We start from the raw sequence: 19,007 nt of genomic DNA, 5'->3' as shown, positions 1-19,007 counted from the left end.
TAGGGTAATCTACCTACGTTAGTTTGAAGTGTATTAGGATGGTTTCAAATCAAGCAAATAAGATTCTTTCTTTCTTTTTCCTTGTCTAGACTGGAAGATGATAGAGACATTTGTGTGTCAATTAGGCTACCAGAAATGCAGTTTCTTATCAAAACAGAAAGAGTTCTGATATTTATTGATATGTGTTATGGTTTCATTATAGTGACTTATTCACATTCATACGATAAAAGAAAGGAAAAAACAAACAAACAAACAATCAGCATCAGTAATACTCTCACTGTGGATCTCAATCCATCCTCTATTATCAGTGACGACCATATCCCATTTCAATGAGCTTATGAAAAACAATTGTGATTTAAAAATAATACTGACACGTTTACATTTTTGTAGGCTATGCTCTGAATAAATGTGGGGAATTCTTGAATTCGTTTGCTATTCATTGTTGTTGCTGTGTTGCTTGCCAAAATAATTATAAAAAACACTACTAAATTGGAGCAGGCAAATGCAGCAGCCATAGAGCATCAAAGAGAAATATTATATTAATGATAAAGACAACAAATGTTCCAAAAATAATTGGTCACGACAATAGCACAAAAAATGAAGGCATTGTGAAAATTAACTTCAGGCATGAGCCATTTTTAGCAAATGAAGATGACGTTCAACAATAGCAGTACATTCAACGGAAACACAATAAAAGTTTAGCTGATAACTCCTAAAAGTTCTCCCTTTAAATTTAAGATGGAAACCTGAATAGGCTGGAAAATCAAACAACTTATCCTGAATTTCAACCACATAATCTGTTACAAAACATGTCAATGTTTTTGTCATTATAGTATGCTAAATCCCAGAGGCACTTTAAAAGGATTTAGTCAGACAATATATTTCATTTTGTCAGTTGCTGCTCAGGTTACGCAACTAAAGCAATTGTTGGATGTTGGTGTCTAATAGGCCTAGTGGTAATGCCAGTGATTTGTTTTCTCAGACAATGCAATGAGGGTTTTAATGACATAAATTAAATCTTTACGGTTTGAGTCTGACAAGCAAAATGTTGACTATGATCAATGTGGTTTTGTTGTGGATTATACGCTTTTGAGTTACAACCACTGCAGTTCATGTTGTTGTTGACAGCTATATTGTTTTAATAAGAGCCTTAGAACTGAAGCCAGTCAGTGAGTAATGTCCAATCTCCCAACCAAGAGTGGACCACATATCCTTTACTGCATGTTTCCCTGAACGTTAGCCAATATTTTACATAACTGCATCAAAAAGCTGACTGAGTCTCTACTCTACATAATAACTCGAGTGACCCCTTTGAACTTGATTGTATAGATTATATTATGTTTAGAACATGTATGTCAAGAGCAAACTTTTTAAAGATTAAAATTGTGCTTTTAGAAGATTAGGGTGCTGAAAAATGATCATTGTACAGCAAATATTCTAACTGAAACCTAATGTCTATACATGTGCAGAGGTACCATACATGTATTATCATTGTTCAACTGGAAATTTCATGTAAAAATGTGCTGTAAACATTTCTCTTTTAAAGAGCATTTATAAATGTAAGTTTAAATTGTACAGGTCTCAAATGAAATCGGTAATGCTAAATTGTGGTAATGTTGGAAAATTGCTGTCCAGAAAATGGCACCCTTTTGAGCACATTATTGTATCAAAAAGGGCAGTGGAGCTGCATGTTAATTATAATGTGCTTGTGCTTACTCATACTCAAATGTGTTTGTTCAATCCAGTTAAAGCACATGGCCTAAAGATTTGGCAGAGTCATTATTATTATTATTGTTATCACTACCACTTTTATTGTTATTATTGGTTTAATGAAACATGCTGTGTGGAATGTTTAAAGTGGTATGGTATTAAATTGAAATGCCATTGTTACTGTTCACACCGGCACCAACATCTAACACTAGCCTACGTCTTACGTACCTGAAGAGCGGTTATAGTTTTTTTGAAAAGGTATTTTTAATGAAATTGTCACTTGAATGTTGTCTATGTGGTCATGGTGATATCAGTACAATCACCACAGTACACAACAATTCAGCAAAACATGTACAACAATCATGGACTAGAGAACACTGAATTTTGGTAACTTGAAAGGGAGTATCTTAAAATGTATGATAAAACTGAAAAACTATTGTCTTTTTAACATGACATTCGATCTTCCTGGAGATATTAACTACAGGGCCCATTATAAATACAATCAAATGTCATTGTCTGTAACATAAATAAACATAATTTGTTTGCATTATGCTAATTCTCACACAGGCAATGTGGTGCATTTATGTCTGTAAAGCAATTGCAATGCTCTATCAAAAGTGTCTTGTTGATCTTAAACACAGATAGTTCCACAATCAAATATGAGATAAATGCACAATGTATTTGGATGTAAGTCTGGTTTTAGGAAAAAAAAAAAAAAAAAAAAAAAAAAAACATATGCCCTCCTATGTGCATGTAATGGTTTAGTGGAGTAGACTGAACTCCTTGTACTTGCACACAACATAATTACATTATAGACATGCCAGCCTGTACCCAGACCAAGTCCGAGGGGGGCAATTCCCCCAAGCCGACTGTACAGCTCCTCTGATCATTCATTGAGTAGACTTTATTTTTAGGCCTGCCTGTGTGGACAGTCCTGCTCAGCTCAGAACACTCCAGAACCCTCTGCCTAGATGAACCATTCCTTCTTGCTCTCCTCAATAGTCTCTGTGAAGGCAGGGTCGTTGACTATGATGGCGGCGTCGGCACAGTCCGCCGACTCGGCTCCCTTGGCCTCGTTGGTGTGGTAGGAGCCCTTGTGGCGGAACATGTGGCGGACCAGGAACACCAGGGTGCACAAGATGGTGAAGATCACCACGGCGATGATACCTGCATGTCAAATAGGCAGAGTTACATTACAGGCGACCAGAGTTCGAGACAGTGATGCACTTGGCTATTGCTGCAGGATTGGTGTTGCAGCAGGATTCTTACCCCCGATGATGGCAGAGTCACGATTCAGCCCATCTCGGCCCACCCTCTCTTCATTGAAAGGGAACTGGGCACCAGCTGAAATGAAACATTTGTTTGTTTGTTGTGGTCTTGTTTAGAGGAATATGCCTCATGACACAGAGCAGATGCACCTAAAAATCTTCTATCATATTTTTCCATAACAACCACCGCCACTAAAAAAAACATCAGTCTCCCAAATGCAGTACAAATGTAATATACTGTAAGTATCGATTCATAGATTGAGCCTGATATATCATGTAGAGGACACTAACTAAGGAAATAACTATGCATGCCAAGCACTGTACTTGGGTTTTGAGACACAGATAGAGAGTTTAGCCCTGTCATGGTGGGCGTACTGAATATAAATAGCTGCAGTGGCTGTGTGTTTATCTCTGAACACAGGGGGTCACTGTAGAGCTCAGAGGGAGGAGGAAGGGGAGAGAGGAAGCTTGAGTGAACCCGTCTGCTCTCTTCAGCTGCCAGCTCTGTGGGCTCGCTACTGTACATGGGACACGACGATGGGAGGACCATATGAACCTTGCAATGGGAGCACACGCACACGCACACACACACAGGCACACTCTCTCTCTTTCTCTCTCTCTCTCACACACTCAGGCATGCACCGCCCTCCCACACACACAATAACACACAGACACTCTTATTGTCTCTGTCCCACCACACTCCCTCTCTCAGAAATACACTCACAAACACGCACCACACACACACACACACACACACACACACACACACACACAATGCCCAGGACATGATGCCTTTGCCAGGCCCTGAACTAATCCACTCTGCAGGCCAGTGACAGTGATCACAGATGTCTTTCACTGAGAGCAACCGTCACCAAATCTGCCACTTTTGGAAAGCAGTACAAGGAGGAAGGGTCCTCATTCTGAAACGGCTTAACTCCTCTCCATGAACTGAACCAGATTTCTGATTGCACAGCCCAATCTCACTGTTTTCTGGCACTCAGGGGCCGTAAACATATGTGGGCCCTTTGTAAAGCTCTGCTCTTCTCAGTGAGGTCCTTGCAGGCATTACAAGCCCCAGATGAATAGGTTTCAGGAAACGTGGCAAGGACAGAGATGTACACAGTTTACCTTGAGGCAGAAGCCAGAATGAAGGCTATAGATTATGTTGTCCTTCCCCCCAGAGTCTGTGTGGGTGTACCTTGTAAGTAGGGCTTGGATCAATACCTTGACCTTTTCAGTGCCCACACAGCAATCAAACCCTCCAGGGTGGACTTACTGGGGGAGCCCAGAGATAGCAGCTGTTTCTGGCCAATATTTGTGAATGGGTTTCAAATAGGTTTTTTATTTTATTTTTTAGTTTGCTGCAAGCATCTCGTTTGTGAATAGACACGTTCAAAAAACAGACAGTTCAAATTTGAAACTTCAATTAAAAATGTGTTTCACAAATTTGAATACACATATGCTGCTGACCTGGAGTGGATAATGGTGACATTTCCCAAATGAGGTGGAATTTACGTCCATTTCACACACACACACACACACACACACACACACACACACACACACACACACACACACACACACACACACACACACACACACACACACACACACACACACATATACAAAGAGAGAGAAAGAGAAAGAGACAGGGAGACAGAGAGAGAGAGAATGGCGATAGATCAGTGACCTCAGTTCAGGGAGCCTGTGAATGAGCTATAGATCAGTCCTCTGATGCTGCCAAGGAAAATAGGCAGGACTCAGTTTGAACAAAAGAGAACAGCTGCTGAGCTGCACTGCATTGATGTACAAGCCTTGACCATTGACCACTGCTTGACAAGGAATCTGTGAAACATTCATCACATTGCATCTCAGTACATTGATACCATCACCCCATCATGATTAACACCATCATCATTAGACTGATCTTCATCATCATCATCATCACCACCACCACCATCACCACCCAGCCCAGTGAGTTCCTCACCTGATTCTGGGTGCCAGGGGTCGAAGGCAGCAGACATGGGAGAAATAGTGAGAGGAGACGCCCCACAGTTGGACTCCACGAGGACGCCCTGCACTGAAGCCGTCGAGGAGGCACCTGATCGCAGCGCTGCCTTCAGAGGGGCGATGCGGTTGAACTGCACTCGGGAGAGGCAGCCCACGAAGCCCGGGGTGTTGTACTTCTCGATGATCACGGAGTCAATCTGACCCGTCTCTGTGAAACACACAGGAAGATAAAAAAAAAAATATGAACTAATCATATACAACCACATCATCCAGCAGCTTAATTTCTCCAGGGGGATTGATGTTGTTGTTGGACTACAGAGTTTGGGATGGATGCTTCCATGGGAGATCTAATCTATGGAAATATTGAAAGCGCATTTGCAAATGTGTGCATAAGAAGTGATGGTGAAAGTGGTAGTGGAGTGGAAGAGGGTTACTATTATATATCATTTTGCACATCCTAAAGGAGAAAAGTGTTCAGAAAGACAGTTATCTAAAATAATCACAAAAAAAGTTTTTTAAAGGTGCAGAATCTCAGATTGAGGAGCTGTCACATAAGCGTCTGTCACGGACCATTTGGCACATAACACTGGGATTAATAGTTAAACCTCAATTTCTCTGAGAGCAAACCAAATCCACACTAAGTGAGCAAAGATCCACAGCTGGAGCTAGATTAAATGTCTACCAGGCACCAGTCAAGAGACAAAACAATCACAGCATCTGTCATTAAATCTGACAAAAGCACTTCATCAGCTGACAGCAATACAGCAGTAGATGCCTATGTTTTGCTAATAACAAGGACGCTTGAATACAATAGGGCGATACAAATATCAAATAAATAAACTGAAATAAAAGTAATACAACAACTTAAAAGAGATGTGATCTAGCCTTCCAAGTCTGTATCATGCACAGCCTACTATACACGCTGTAGGCATTCATTGGCAACAAGTTAGGGCATTGTTGCATGAATGCTTTGTTCTGGAAAATCCCATTTCCCTCTGGCTGCATCTCATTGTGCTGCTCTTCCTTGTCCTCACCTCACTAGTGTCTTCTCACTAATGTATAACATCCATGACACACACTCTAATAGCCGTGATCTGCTGCACACACACTTCAAGACATACAGTGCAACACCTACATGAGAAACAAAAGTACAAATTGCATACAAATAGGATACAGGATACAAATAGGATTGATGCAGCATTGCATGCACAACATCAGTCAATGACAACACATCAGTAAACAGTGCTAACTGCATGCTAGTCCTAGCCTAGTAACAGACAGTGGAACCGCACGGCGATACCTGCAGGTTGAAGAAGCTGAAGGAGACTGAAGGTTCTCTCTCCCATACGTGGCAGAGTATCTCTTCTGCACGCTCTGTGGCACTTTGTGCCTTGCACCGATCTTGCCTGTCTCACTGCCTGTCTGCCTGTCTTTTGAGCGTGTGTGTGTGTGTGTGTGTGCGTGCGTGCCTGCAGAAATGCCTAAGAGGCAGACTGGCTCTCCTCGTCCGCTGCTCCCCTCACTTCCAGCACCCTTTGAGATGAGCCTTATGTGTGTGCCCACGTGCAGCCTGTCCCTGGCTCTAGCTGTGCCTGCCAGCCTGTCTGTGTGTGTGCGGGGGGGCGGGATGCTCAGTTATGTTTCAGCTCTTTATGCTGCTGTGGGCGTATCGGTATGCCGCTCCTGGCAGCTCTGCTGCAGTTGGAGGAAAACCTGGACGCTGGAGCAGGAGTCTGACCACATCATAAGATGATGTCAGGGTTTTTAGTCAGCTAGTGGATAATAATCTTCAAGGGAATACAACACTGGGGAGATCTGGACAGCTGGACTGTAGTGGACCAGCGATTCATAGCAGAAAGAGCTGAAGCAAGCCTTATAAAGACTCTTATACCTTTTTACTGTCTGACTTCTTTGAGACTATTCACAATTTTAGGCCAGCTAAGCAACAGTATCACTGATGAATATAGGAAAGTCTGTATAAATAAAAAATAAATAAATATTGTACGATAACAGCTTACCTAAAACCCTTCCAAGGAATATTGTCTTGACAAGATTGAACTCTGTGTCTGAAGCCTCTGGTAACATGTAACTCACTGATGGATAATGATCCAGCTGTAAGAAAGTAGAAACATACAGAACGTCAGTATTTCACCCTGTGATGGTTACAGTGCACATAGCGAAAGGTACTTCCTTCTGCCAATCATAGACCCACCAACAGTGTTTCTAGTTGTTTACCACCATCTAGTGGTGTCCTAAAGAGATACCACTTTATCTCTACACTACACACACCACTATTATCATAAATCACTAGTGGCATGAAACAGCTTTTTCATCCCCTCCTGTATTTTTCTGATGTAATTAACTAAGGATGATAAGCAGAGCCATGTAGCAACAGCTGTATTGACTTCATTAAATCAGAGCAAATGTCCATGAAAAACAAAGAATATAAAACCATTTTAAAAGACTCAAAAGAACACAATGCCAATGTAAACATATGATACAGTATGTGTATGTGTGAGCTGCTAGTCCCTACCTGTAGCTGGATGACCCTGCCCTGTCTGGAGATGTTGACGCTGTGGGGCTGCCCGTTGGCCATGTTGCGCTGGTCCAGACTGATGGTGAACGGCTCTCTGAGCCCCCCGAGGTTATAACGGATCTGAAGGGTGCCTGCATAAAAACATGTCTCCATTAAACACTGCACGAACACCTTTACCACAATTATCTGAGAGAATGGCAGTCAGAGTTGAAAATAACAAACAAATCAGTTTACATACTGATACATTATCATTTACTGTACTGTATCTTATGTCATTAAAGATAGATAGATTTTAATGATTCTGTCATCAGGGTAAATCACTTTTCATCAGGGTAAATCACTTTTTTTTTTTAAAGTATATATTTTTGGCCTTTTTGCCTTTATTAGTATAGGACAGTGAAGAGGTGGACAGGAAACAATTGGGAGAGAGAGATGGGGTGGGATTGGGATATGACCGCAGGCTGGATTCGAACCTGGGTCCCCATGGGCACTCGGACCCGTAAATGGTACGGGCGCTGTAGCCTGCTGCGCCACAGCGCCCCCCTGGGTAAATCACTTTGCACATCATGTGCCTCAGCCCCGCTGGTTGATCCAGGACATGCGGAGGGTCTCACCGTTGTGGCGCAGCACGACGGCCAGGTAGTCCTGTGTCCTGGAGCTGACGTAGATGAGCACGCTGGGGGAGTTGGAGGTGCTGAAGCTGAAGGTGAGCTCCTCGTGCGTCAGGTTGGCCTCGCCGCTCAGCGGGGACAGGGCTCCTCTGCCGTCCCTCAGAGCAGAGGCCCCAGGGTCGGACATCAGGTCGTAGCGCACCACCGTCTCTTTTTCAAAGTAGCCACCAACATCTAGCAGAGGGAAAGGATGGAGAGACCATACTTGGTCAGCGTTTAGGCATCTCGCTAAAGTAAGGATGCAATCACAGGCTGTCCTTAAAATGTAGCAATAAATATAGCTCGTGTGGTCTTTTTAATGGTACTGCTATTTTTAGGGACTGATATCAGTAATCAGGAGCTCTAATGAGCGTGAACTAATAGGATGTGGCCTGATAGCCCTACCTGCATCATCATTTGACTATTCCACATCAAGTGTGTTACAGCAGCATGGTTAGATGATGATAAACATAGCCTAGCACACCATGCCGTTGTCTATGGCACTAAAACAACACATGAAGTACAAGTTGACTAAGCTACCTTCAGTGCAGAAAGGGCCATCAAATGCGGTGAGGGAGCAGTCACAGGAGTAGCCGTTGTACTTCTCCAGGCACTTCCCCCCATTCTGGCAGTGCATGCCGTAACTGCTGCAGTGTCCCGAGCAGCCAGGCTTCACCCCCGGCGTGACCTCAGCCCTCCCCTCGAGGTCAAGGGTCACACCATTCATCTTCAGGGAGCGGATGCATCCTAGGAAACCTCTTTGACCGCCTGATGCACCTGCGATGTCACAGCAAGAGGGTGCAATAATGAGAACACACCCACTATTTTCATCAGAAAACAATCCAACCACATCCAATCATTTTCTGACATTCATCATGTGTAGAAGCCGTATCAGTGGACCAACTCAGAATACTGATCAGAATAAGTGCGGCCTGTAGTGGATAATAGCTATTATTAGAGAGAGGATTCATGAGTCCGGGGTTAAGCACATTGGTGGACAGCAAGAGCACGTGCGGTAATAAGCGCAGTACTGTAAGCCCCTCGTATCTCACGTACCCACGAAGAGCTGGCTGAAGAGCTGCAGGCGGGTGTGTCCCTGGGGCGGAGCCAGGCGCACCTCCCTGTCCCGCCCGTCCAGCTGCAGCGCCGCCTCCTTGACGTTGCGCTCGGCCTCCACCCTGTGCCACTGGTCGTCGTTGAGCGGGCCGGCCGAGCTCACGGTCAGCTCCACTGGCCCGTTGCCCACGTCGAAGGAGAACGAGACAGTGGTGGGTGCTGAGGGGGCGAGAGGGGATGAGAGGGGATGAGAGGGAGACACACAAGCGTGAGTGTGTATGTGCTGCACCGTACCACCTCACTGACCCTGGTCTTACATGGCTTGCAGTCTTGCCATCTTTTCACTTGGCACTTGGTGTCACTGAGTCACCGAGTTCACAAATCTCAGTGAAGGACAATTCATGTCAGTTGGAGAGTGTTTCCAAATTGAAGGCTTACCTCTAAGACCCACTCCTAATATCTGAACATTAATGTGCTTTTTCTCGCTACCTTCAGAAGGCATTTGGGTAGGTATAGAATGTTTTAATGCTACAATGGTTCATACGCTTTTTTAAGCCACACAGTAGCATGGTATTCTCCAGATGGATATATTAACGGACCTTATGCACAGAAAGCTATTTAGTCAGCTAATTCATTTCCTGTGGAGCATTAGCTGTGTTGTACCCTCATCCTCTGTTATATTCTGCTCCTTACGTGTTCACTCCGACACTGAACATCTTGTGTGCCCAATAATAACCATTTTAACACACGCATAAATCCTTCTGCATTGTAACGCGTTGATTCACTGGGTGCAACACCCAACCGGGTCCATGTAGACGCATTACATTAATAATAGCAATGCCCCCGGAAACAAATGAGCTGCCTAAAGAGCCTTCCATGCATAAGGTCCACTCCCCTCCAGATATAGCATATGCTAATACATGTTAATGTATGGACATGGTGCAGATGGAATATGGCTGGCTGGGTAAGACTTAACACAGCAACTCTCGGGGCCAGATCTGGTGCTTACTGGCCTTTAATGCATTCCAACTGTAATGTGGTAGTCAATCCAATCCCCTGCCCATTTTGAAATTCAAGATTGAATTGATCTCAGTGTGATTGATTTGCAAACCTCTTGTGAGCAATGGCAAAATTACTTTAAATCAATCCCCAGTAAAAGAATGACCTCATTATTCCAATCAGTTAAAACCCCTGCTCAGTCAAAACAATGAATATCTAGCATTCATGACTGCCTGCCAAATAAGCAGGCGAGATTATTTAAAAGCATTAAGAGCATTTACATTTGAGCTCCAGGCGGATGAAGTCAGAGTTGCCCAGGTTCTCCAGGAAGACGCCGTAAGTGGACGAGGTCTTAAAATAGAAGGAGATGTCTGCGCTGGTCTCCCCTGAGAAGGTGGGGAAGTGCAGGTAGGACGCCGGCGTGTTGAAGGAGGCAGCGTTCCAGTAGTTACCTGACAGGGCGATTCAAACTCACTCATTAACTCACTCTAGTACCGCAGTTTTGTACCACACTTGTCAGTTGCTTTCTTTTCATGAGTTAAACTGTTTTCTTTCATTCATTTAGTGAAAAGTATGTTTTGGAGTCAATGCCATTTTGTGCAGTGAAATAGGTTCTGACACAGCATCTGTTTAAATACAGACTTTAAAACTCTGTGTGAATCCCTAGAGTGAGTTTATACATTCCATGGCATGAATACAATATCCCTTGTATACTTGTCTAGTGGCGGTATACACTACTTCTTAAGTATTCACTGCTACTGAAAACATTAGTACTAAGTACAGTGGTAAAAGGTTAAAGATGTGTCATTATAATTTATTGATATATTATTCATTTTATACTGTCTGGAGAAACAGAGTGAAAAGCCCTGACCAGTCTACTTACGGTCTCCCTGGCAACGTAAAGGCCCCACAGTGAGGCGGGCCTCAGAGCCAGAGCGCCGCACGTCCCCCACCACCACCTGACTGACGGGCAAGTGATCCTTATACATGAGGATTCCAGAATCTTCTCTCCTGATGGACATACAAAAGGAAACACAAAATTCATACTTTCAAGTAGATATCCTATTGTTTTTTACATCTCATCTGTGTTGACTGAAACTAAAACATCCTTTCCTTGAGTCTATTTACAAGCATGCCCTTGCTTTGATTGACTGGTTGATGGGCTGTATTGGGTCCCTTACAATGATTTCCTTTGGCTAGGTCTATGATCTTTGATATGAAGTGTGTGGTGCAAAAGTTTGATTTTGCTAATGCAACAGTTTTGGTTGCAGTGCTTCATTTTACAGGATATAGTTATTTTGCAGGTTGTGAATTGTGTTAAGTTTCTTTTTTTCTTAGAAAAACTCAACCTAGTTTGCAAAACTGTGTTTGCAAAAAAAAGTAATTGGAAAAGAATTCTGCTGCCGCCTGCTAATAGAGGCACACATTCTTACTGAATGGCTATCACAACAAACCTGAGTTAGCTAGCAAGCATTATCAATTGTGTTAGTGGCGCTAAATCCATGTGAACATTTGTAGTAAGTTCAAAAACTTTTATTTAAGAATAATTATTAATAATTATTATTATGATCAATAATATAATATAATAGTAAGGTGTATCAATAATAATATAATAATAAGTTGTATGATTAATAATAATTTATTATTATTAATACACAGCTATTATTATTATTATTATTATTATTACTATTATTATTATTATTAGAATTTGGTTGAATGTATGACAAACCATATATCAAAATAAACAGCAGACCTTACCGCATACGGAGATGTTAAACATCCCGCTGTACAATAAGCTGTTCACGAGTGATCCGGTTTTTTTAAATTAGTCTACAGCACATTTGTACAAGGTGTTTGGTCTGCAATTCGATTGTAAGCAACCCAAAATAATGAAAATAATGAACTTGCTGTCCTTATCAAATAATTAATAGTTGGTCTCGGCATGCACAAATCAACTGTGCTTTTAGATACATGCAGTGATGGGCAAGCTACTTAGAAAATGTAGTGAGCTAAGTTCCCAGCTACTCTATATTAAATGAAGCTTAACTACACAAACATTTTAGACAAAATGTACCAAGCTTAGATACATACATTTCACAAAAGTAGTCACATCAGTAGTTACTTTGTAGCCTAATTTACAAAACAATAAACATACCCGTAAAGTGAACCAGCTTCATGACAAGTCAGTGGTATGGCAATGACCTACCCAACATAACTCATAAAATATACAGTTACTTAATTACCTTGATGTACACGTGTGGGCTATAACATATGTTCAGTTCAAAAACATATCCAAAATCAATTCGAGAAAAACAGGCTCCACGTAATAGTGAAAGGAAGGGCCTAAGAAATATGTGGCCTATTGAGAGTGTGCGCATACTGTATGTGGTCCAAATGACATTTGTCCATTTCTTAAGTTTGCAGGATGAACTGCAAGCCAACTTTTTGTGTAGGCCTAACTCAAACACTATATTCTAAGTACTTCATTGTCGGGTGGGTTTTTGCCTTCTAGGGACAGATCAGATAACGAGAGACTTGAGACTTGACTTGGACTCGTGACAAAAGACTTGAGACTTGACTTGACGGTCTACCTTCACACTATGAACTTTCATTAAACTATGCAACCACCATGTTTACCCTAGCTACACCTTGGTAACCATATCTACATGATCTATCTGTACTTTTTTGCATTTTCATGCACTGGTAATTCCTTGGAATTTCTAGGCATTTCTAGTTATTGTTACTATTACTATAGTCTATTACTATTATTACGTTACTATTAAGTCTATTACTACTATTATTATGACGATACAATGCCATCTATTCACAGGAAGGTTGAGAGTTTACCATTGCCTCTGGTCTGCATCACAGTTGCAGTAGTGGCTGGGTTCAGTGCAGTTGCGTTCGATCCCACAGGCACATTTCTGGACACCTGGCCCTGAGCCCCCCCAGTAGGTGTGCTTCTCATTGCCTCTGCCCAGCCACCAGGTGAACGGAGGCCCCTCTGCTAGTCAAACACACAAAACATCACATATTAGCACACATATAATACAGATGTACATTTACATATGTGACATTACATATGTGACATTATATTTTATATGTATTGATTTGGCAGATGCTTTTATCCAAAGTGACTTACAGTTCATATATGGTAGCCTATGTTTTGCTTCAGTGTACAAGGTTAATGTTAGAATACAGACAATCCTTACATAAGTTCTCAATTAAAATGGAATTCAAGCTAAAGGCTTGAACATGCAAACACTTTTCAACATTTTTAAATAGTGCAGTCCCATTATATAAATAATCTTTTGCCGGTTCTAACACAAAATTGATTTCAAGCACTTTCAATGACCCATATCTGTTCGTCTATATTCAAAAACACTGAGAGGACTTCATAGATAGATAGATACAGTATATACTTTATTACCACACAACAATGTCGGTGGTAATGTAGGCTAGGTCCAGCCAAAAACAGATGAGAGGAAAGAAAAAAGAAACATAATCTAAATAAAGTAAAATCATGTTAAATACATAATAAATAGTCCAGATGAGTTTTGGTTCAGGAGTCAGAAGCGTTTGTAGCGTCTGCCAGAGGCAAGAGGCTGGGAGGCCTACATGCTGGTGGTTTGGATGAGAGAGGTCACAGCGAGTAGTCAATCGCTTTGCTGAGCATCGGAGTGCTGTTATTAAGATATTGCTGTTTTTAAATCTTCTCGCCAGGTAGGCATCTGAACTATTTTCCTTTCCTTTCAATGTTCCTTACAGTAAGATCGTTGTATCACTTGTTTGAAGTTTTTGCTTTGTTTTGTTTTAATGGCAGTGTACTGTTCGCTTCTGAATGTTTTGTCAATGTTTGGTATTGAGTTCCACAAGAGTCACTGATGTGATTTACGGAGATTCACAAACTTTCAACTAGGGTTGGGCGATGTCCCCTTAATTGGCATATGACGATGTGTACAGTAAAACATCACGATGGACGATGATATCGTCGTCGGGGGGGGGGGGGGGGGGGGGTTGGGGGGGGTTGTAAATAAATATATTATATTATAGGCTATATATGGCCTATATTAAATATTATATAGGCTATATGGCCTGGTGAAAGTGGACAGCTAAGAGACATAGGCTACTGACTGGGCTACTGTGTGGAAGATCTGCTCCAAGAAAATCCTAGTAAGAGAGCCGGGTCAATTGAAACGCGGGACGAAAGTAACACAGCGATTTCCTCGAAAACCATGCACATCTGAAATGTCATATGTCGTCAGTTTGTTCAACACACAAGACTTGCCAACCACGGGAAATCTCGTGCCATGACGTCATCGAATTCCAACGTTATCCCCGCAAACCTGTTTTTGACACCGGCAAGTAAAATCTTATGTGCGGTCATTTTTTTGTGATCACAACTCGTGTTTATTGTTTCATGCAATGATCACATGACCATACGAGAGATGAATCATTACTTAAACATGTCTGAAAGTGTTAACTGTCAGCATTTTGAGGTTTAGAAGCAAAATATGTTTAAGTGTTAGTTAGCACTGTCGGGACGATTGAAACAGTTGTTTCAATCGTCCCGAACTATCAATGCAAAAAAAAAATAAATGTTTCAAAATAAAAGAGGAAGATCAATTGTGAATCCCTCAACAAGGCTTACAACGGGAAATAAGTAAATTAGATGGAAATGTAGTCATCAGCATGGTATAAAATGAAGAAATGTGAGTTTAATCGAAACGCTTATCTCGACATTGACGCACATGGAAAAATATATATATTTTTTAACCTACTTATATTTTGAAGAATCAGGTGAAATTTTAGCCATGATAAGTACAGAAGTATGTTGTTAGGTATGTTTCATAAAAACTAGAGTAAAGTGAATGGTTTCTGTTTACAATATGCTGTTTCATTCGTCCCGCACATGTGTTTCAATTGACCCGACTGGGTGGGTCAATTGAAACAAATGACAACTTACGTTCAAAGTTAAAAAACAACGCGATCACTCAAGGTGTATATGAAATTACACTGGTAACTAAGAGAGGACACATGTGAGTTGTTGATCATATGACAACATTATTTGTATCCCTTTCACCTGTTTTGTTTGGCTGACAGCCTCTTAAGCACCCTACATGTGCATCAGTTCTAGGCTCAATTTTATTTCCAAGGAAAAGTTTTTATTTTTTAATATTTTAGCTTAGTCTGCAGTAGAAATAAGTGGGGGCGTGGCATCACGATGGTTGCTTTCCATCGTCTGTCAACCATCACGATGGACGAGCACAACCCTACTTTCAACGATTTCAAAGAGCCTCGGGGACCCTGAAAAACTTTTAAATCCAAACTTTAGATGTGCTAATCCAAAGAAAAGACATGGTCCATCAGTGATTAAGCACAGAGCAACCAACTGTCAGCTTGGTCGCTACCTTTGTAGAGTCAGCAGCAGTCTAGACCAGATTAGTGTAATGGAGGCCTTGGCGGCCTCCGGGACAGTCCAAAGTCAAACTCCTTGCCTCTGACTGACAGACAGCATCTGTTTTAATGGGCTTGCTTGCGCTGGCTGTCAAGTCGTCAGCCTAATTGAAAAACACTGGCGGTGTTACGGCTGGACCTGTTGTGGGTTTGACTGTTAAGATGGTCTGTGGGCCTGGAGGCTAGACAGTGCTCTTTCTTCCTTCCTTCCTTTCTCTCTCTCTCTTTCTCTCTCTCTCTCTCTCTTTCCCTCTCTCTCTCTGTCTGTCTGAGAGTAAACAAACAGAGGCAGAGGCTGGAGTGGAGTCTGTGCTGATAACATGATGCTATACCTGCTTGCCTCTGGCTCCCTCTCTCTACACACACAAGGACATGGTGTGAGGATGGACTGATAGTGCCAGCTGTCAGCAGCTTTAACTGTCTCTGCGGAGTGTACAGTATATCCTAAGTAGATATACAGTGTATGTATGCGAAATAGAAATCTACTGTACGTCCGTGTTACTTTATGGGACCATACTACTGTTGATTTTGAGAGATGATGAACATTAAATGAAACACACACACACACACACACGTGTGATATGAATTTGCATTGAAAGGTGAAAAATGTATCAGACTAAACTAAATATATGATAGACTGTTGATATGGAGAGCTAATATACAGTATATACCCATTCACAAACACACACACAGAGAGAGAGAGAGAGAGAGAGAGAGAGAGAGAGAGAGAGAGAGAGAGTGCATGGTACCTGGTGTGTTGAGTAGACGAGACATGCGGCAGGCATAGGCCAAGTACTGCTCACAGTGTTCTGCACTGCTGGTGATAGCATTAATCTGCATGGAGGACACAAACCAGTTTAAAACCATCTATATATGCCAGGAACGTTCTCTAACCTTGCTGTCAATCTTCAAGATTACACAGTAACAGTTTCTGTGTACTGCAGCTGTGTTATTTTGCATACAAAGTCAAACTCGTGTCTATTATGGTATGTCAAACTCAAAACTTGTGTTAAAAAAACCATTGTATTTGCATGTCTTAATTAAACTTAATTAAAAGTCTGAACAATTGTATAATGAATGTCTGACTCTAAATGTCAGCCCTAGAGCTATGAACATTTTGCAGTGAGGGAGACATCCTGTTTTGTTCTGATAACCCGTTCATAGTGGAAAGGCTGCTCTGAGGAGTTCAAGTCCTGAGGATTTTATATTAAATGCAAATATTCAAGGGCAATATAACTATTTGAATGTCCTTTGTTTGCCACCTTTTTCCCTGATTGAGACTGACGTTGAAAGTTTTGTCTTGCAAAACTGGTTGGCAACAAACTTTCAAGGTCTTTTCTGAGGAGTGTTCGAGACAAATTTATTTCATTTCTATGCTAATGTTCATGCTTTGGATTGCAAAACTAGTCCATCATGACTTAGCAAGAGCCCACCTGTTCAGTTGACATGCTGTAGTTGAGATCCAGCACCGTGGCTGACTCCAGCTCTGCACTCACTGGGCTCTGGGCAGGCAGGTCATTGGCCACAGTTGTCCACACTTTATCCTCTACCAAACACACACACACACACACACACACACACACACACACACACACACACACACACACACACACACACACACACACACACACACAAACACAGCACCACACACCTCAGGTTAACGGTCTGAATGAGAATGCGAGTTTGTAGCAAAACACAACATATGGGCCACTCTCTAAACAGAGCAGCTCAGGTACAATGCCACTACATAAGAATGCTCACACATCCCGATACAGTCTTGATCTTATCCACAGTCAAAGTAGGAATGCTCAAACATCACTCTATAGTACATGCTTAAACATGCTACTGTATGTGGAGGGGTTCTTTTTTGGTAAAAACTTTCAAACATTCATTCATAAATATCAACAGAATTAGAAGAAGCCAGTCTGTAAAGTCAAAAACATCTGTATTGCCCGTATATCCAGCAAACCAACTAGCTCCAGGCCAGCTCTCTTGCAGTGGCATTTTGTACAATGTTGATGCCGTATCAATCAATCCTGAGCTGCCTGCCACTGTGCTGTAATGCTGTTGAGAGTGTCACTCACCCGTCATGACACAGTTGACTTTAAACGGCTCCAGAGGGCCGCTGCCGTCCGGGTCGATCCAGTAGGTGTCGGACGTCCTCCCCAGGTGCTTGTACTCCTCACAGGACTGCTCGTACACAGCTACGGGAGGAAACAGCAGCAGGACATACTGATGATTTATAGACAAGGCCAAAGTGATCAGCCCACTAGAAATGCATGCATAGCTTAGGCATACATGTGAAAAAAACAAAATATAAGCTATTCTGATTTTTGGGTATTTTATGTATATTTAATAAATACTGAACAATAACCTACTGTTTTGAAATGACGCAACATATTTTTTAAATATGTTTAGACCTGCTCTGTGGCCCATTGTTGTTTACACTGTAGCTAATATATGGGCACACTTAAATAATAGTACTTTTTAATTTGTTTATAAGTTCCTGATCCTGTAAAAACTAGGCACACTAACATTAGTGCATTACAGGTATGTTTAGTAATGTTTGGCATGGTATATTTTTCATTATAAATTCCCTCCAGCAGTCGACTCCTCCTGGCTGCTTTAGTCAGAGAGGCTGTCCTCAGAGGAAGGGCATTTCACCTCAGACAGCACAGGCAGCTGGAGGATGAATGTGTTGCCGTGACGATGTAAACTTATTTCTGTAATCTGCTAGTGCTCCGATAAGTGAAAACTTCCTACAGGCTTGAGTTTGAATGTAGGAGAGAGAGGCTGCTGGTGGCATTTACAGTCGGGACTGCAAAACCTCATCCAGCTGAATCTATTCATTTTCTCTTGTCTGAGAAAAAAGTAGACTACCGACATAAATGGTAAATGGACTGCAGGTTTTTCAACTCCTCCATCCATTTACAGACATGAAATTCTGGAAACTGAGCTGTCAGTAGACAGGTACTCCAATGTAAATAAAGCATACAGTCCTCTTGTATTCTACTGGTCATTAGCTCATGCATGGGATAAGACTAGAGGCTCACAGGTGTGGCAGGTGGCCCCGGTGTAGCCCGTCCCCTCACAGGCACAGCTGAAGGAGTCCCACGTCTGAGAGCAGCGACCGCCATGCTCACAGTGATTGGGCACACACCTGGGGAGAGAGAGAGAAGTCAAGACTCAACATAGGATGAGTTATTTACACAGTGTGTGTGAGCCAGTGTGTGTCTGCATGTGTGTGTCTGCATGTGTGTGTGTGATGTGTGGTGTGTGTTGTCCGTATACTGCGAGGTGGTCTCTCCAGCTGGCTGGATG

General features: G+C 42.1%; 1 protein-coding gene across 1 annotated transcript in view; it reads right to left on the bottom strand.

Moving 5' to 3' along the window:
• Positions 1–141: 141 nt before the first annotated feature.
• cntnap2b (contactin associated protein 2b) overlaps positions 142–19,007 on the bottom strand; it is a 42,877-nt gene continuing 24,011 nt past the window's right edge. The window contains exons 11-25 of the mRNA XM_062517377.1: positions 18,740–18,846; positions 17,771–17,890; positions 17,120–17,232; positions 16,436–16,520; positions 13,077–13,236; positions 11,113–11,240; positions 10,511–10,681; positions 9,231–9,449; positions 8,715–8,951; positions 8,139–8,369; positions 7,522–7,655; positions 7,007–7,100; positions 4,966–5,196; positions 2,980–3,054; positions 142–2,877 (exon numbers count right to left, since the gene is read on the bottom strand). Coding sequence (XP_062373361.1) covers positions 2,678–2,877; positions 2,980–3,054; positions 4,966–5,196; positions 7,007–7,100; positions 7,522–7,655; positions 8,139–8,369; positions 8,715–8,951; positions 9,231–9,449; positions 10,511–10,681; positions 11,113–11,240; positions 13,077–13,236; positions 16,436–16,520; positions 17,120–17,232; positions 17,771–17,890; positions 18,740–18,846 — 2,305 coding nt within the window. The 3' untranslated portion in view covers positions 142–2,677. The remainder of the gene's footprint in view (positions 2,878–2,979; positions 3,055–4,965; positions 5,197–7,006; positions 7,101–7,521; positions 7,656–8,138; positions 8,370–8,714; positions 8,952–9,230; positions 9,450–10,510; positions 10,682–11,112; positions 11,241–13,076; positions 13,237–16,435; positions 16,521–17,119; positions 17,233–17,770; positions 17,891–18,739; positions 18,847–19,007) is intronic.

This window comes from Sardina pilchardus, chromosome 2 (assembly GCF_963854185.1).
Source record: "Sardina pilchardus chromosome 2, fSarPil1.1, whole genome shotgun sequence".
Classification (NCBI taxonomy): domain Eukaryota; kingdom Metazoa; phylum Chordata; class Actinopteri; order Clupeiformes; family Clupeidae; genus Sardina; species Sardina pilchardus.
The sequence above is the reverse complement of the archived record's forward strand: the minus strand, read 5'-3'. Positions and strand labels throughout refer to the sequence as shown.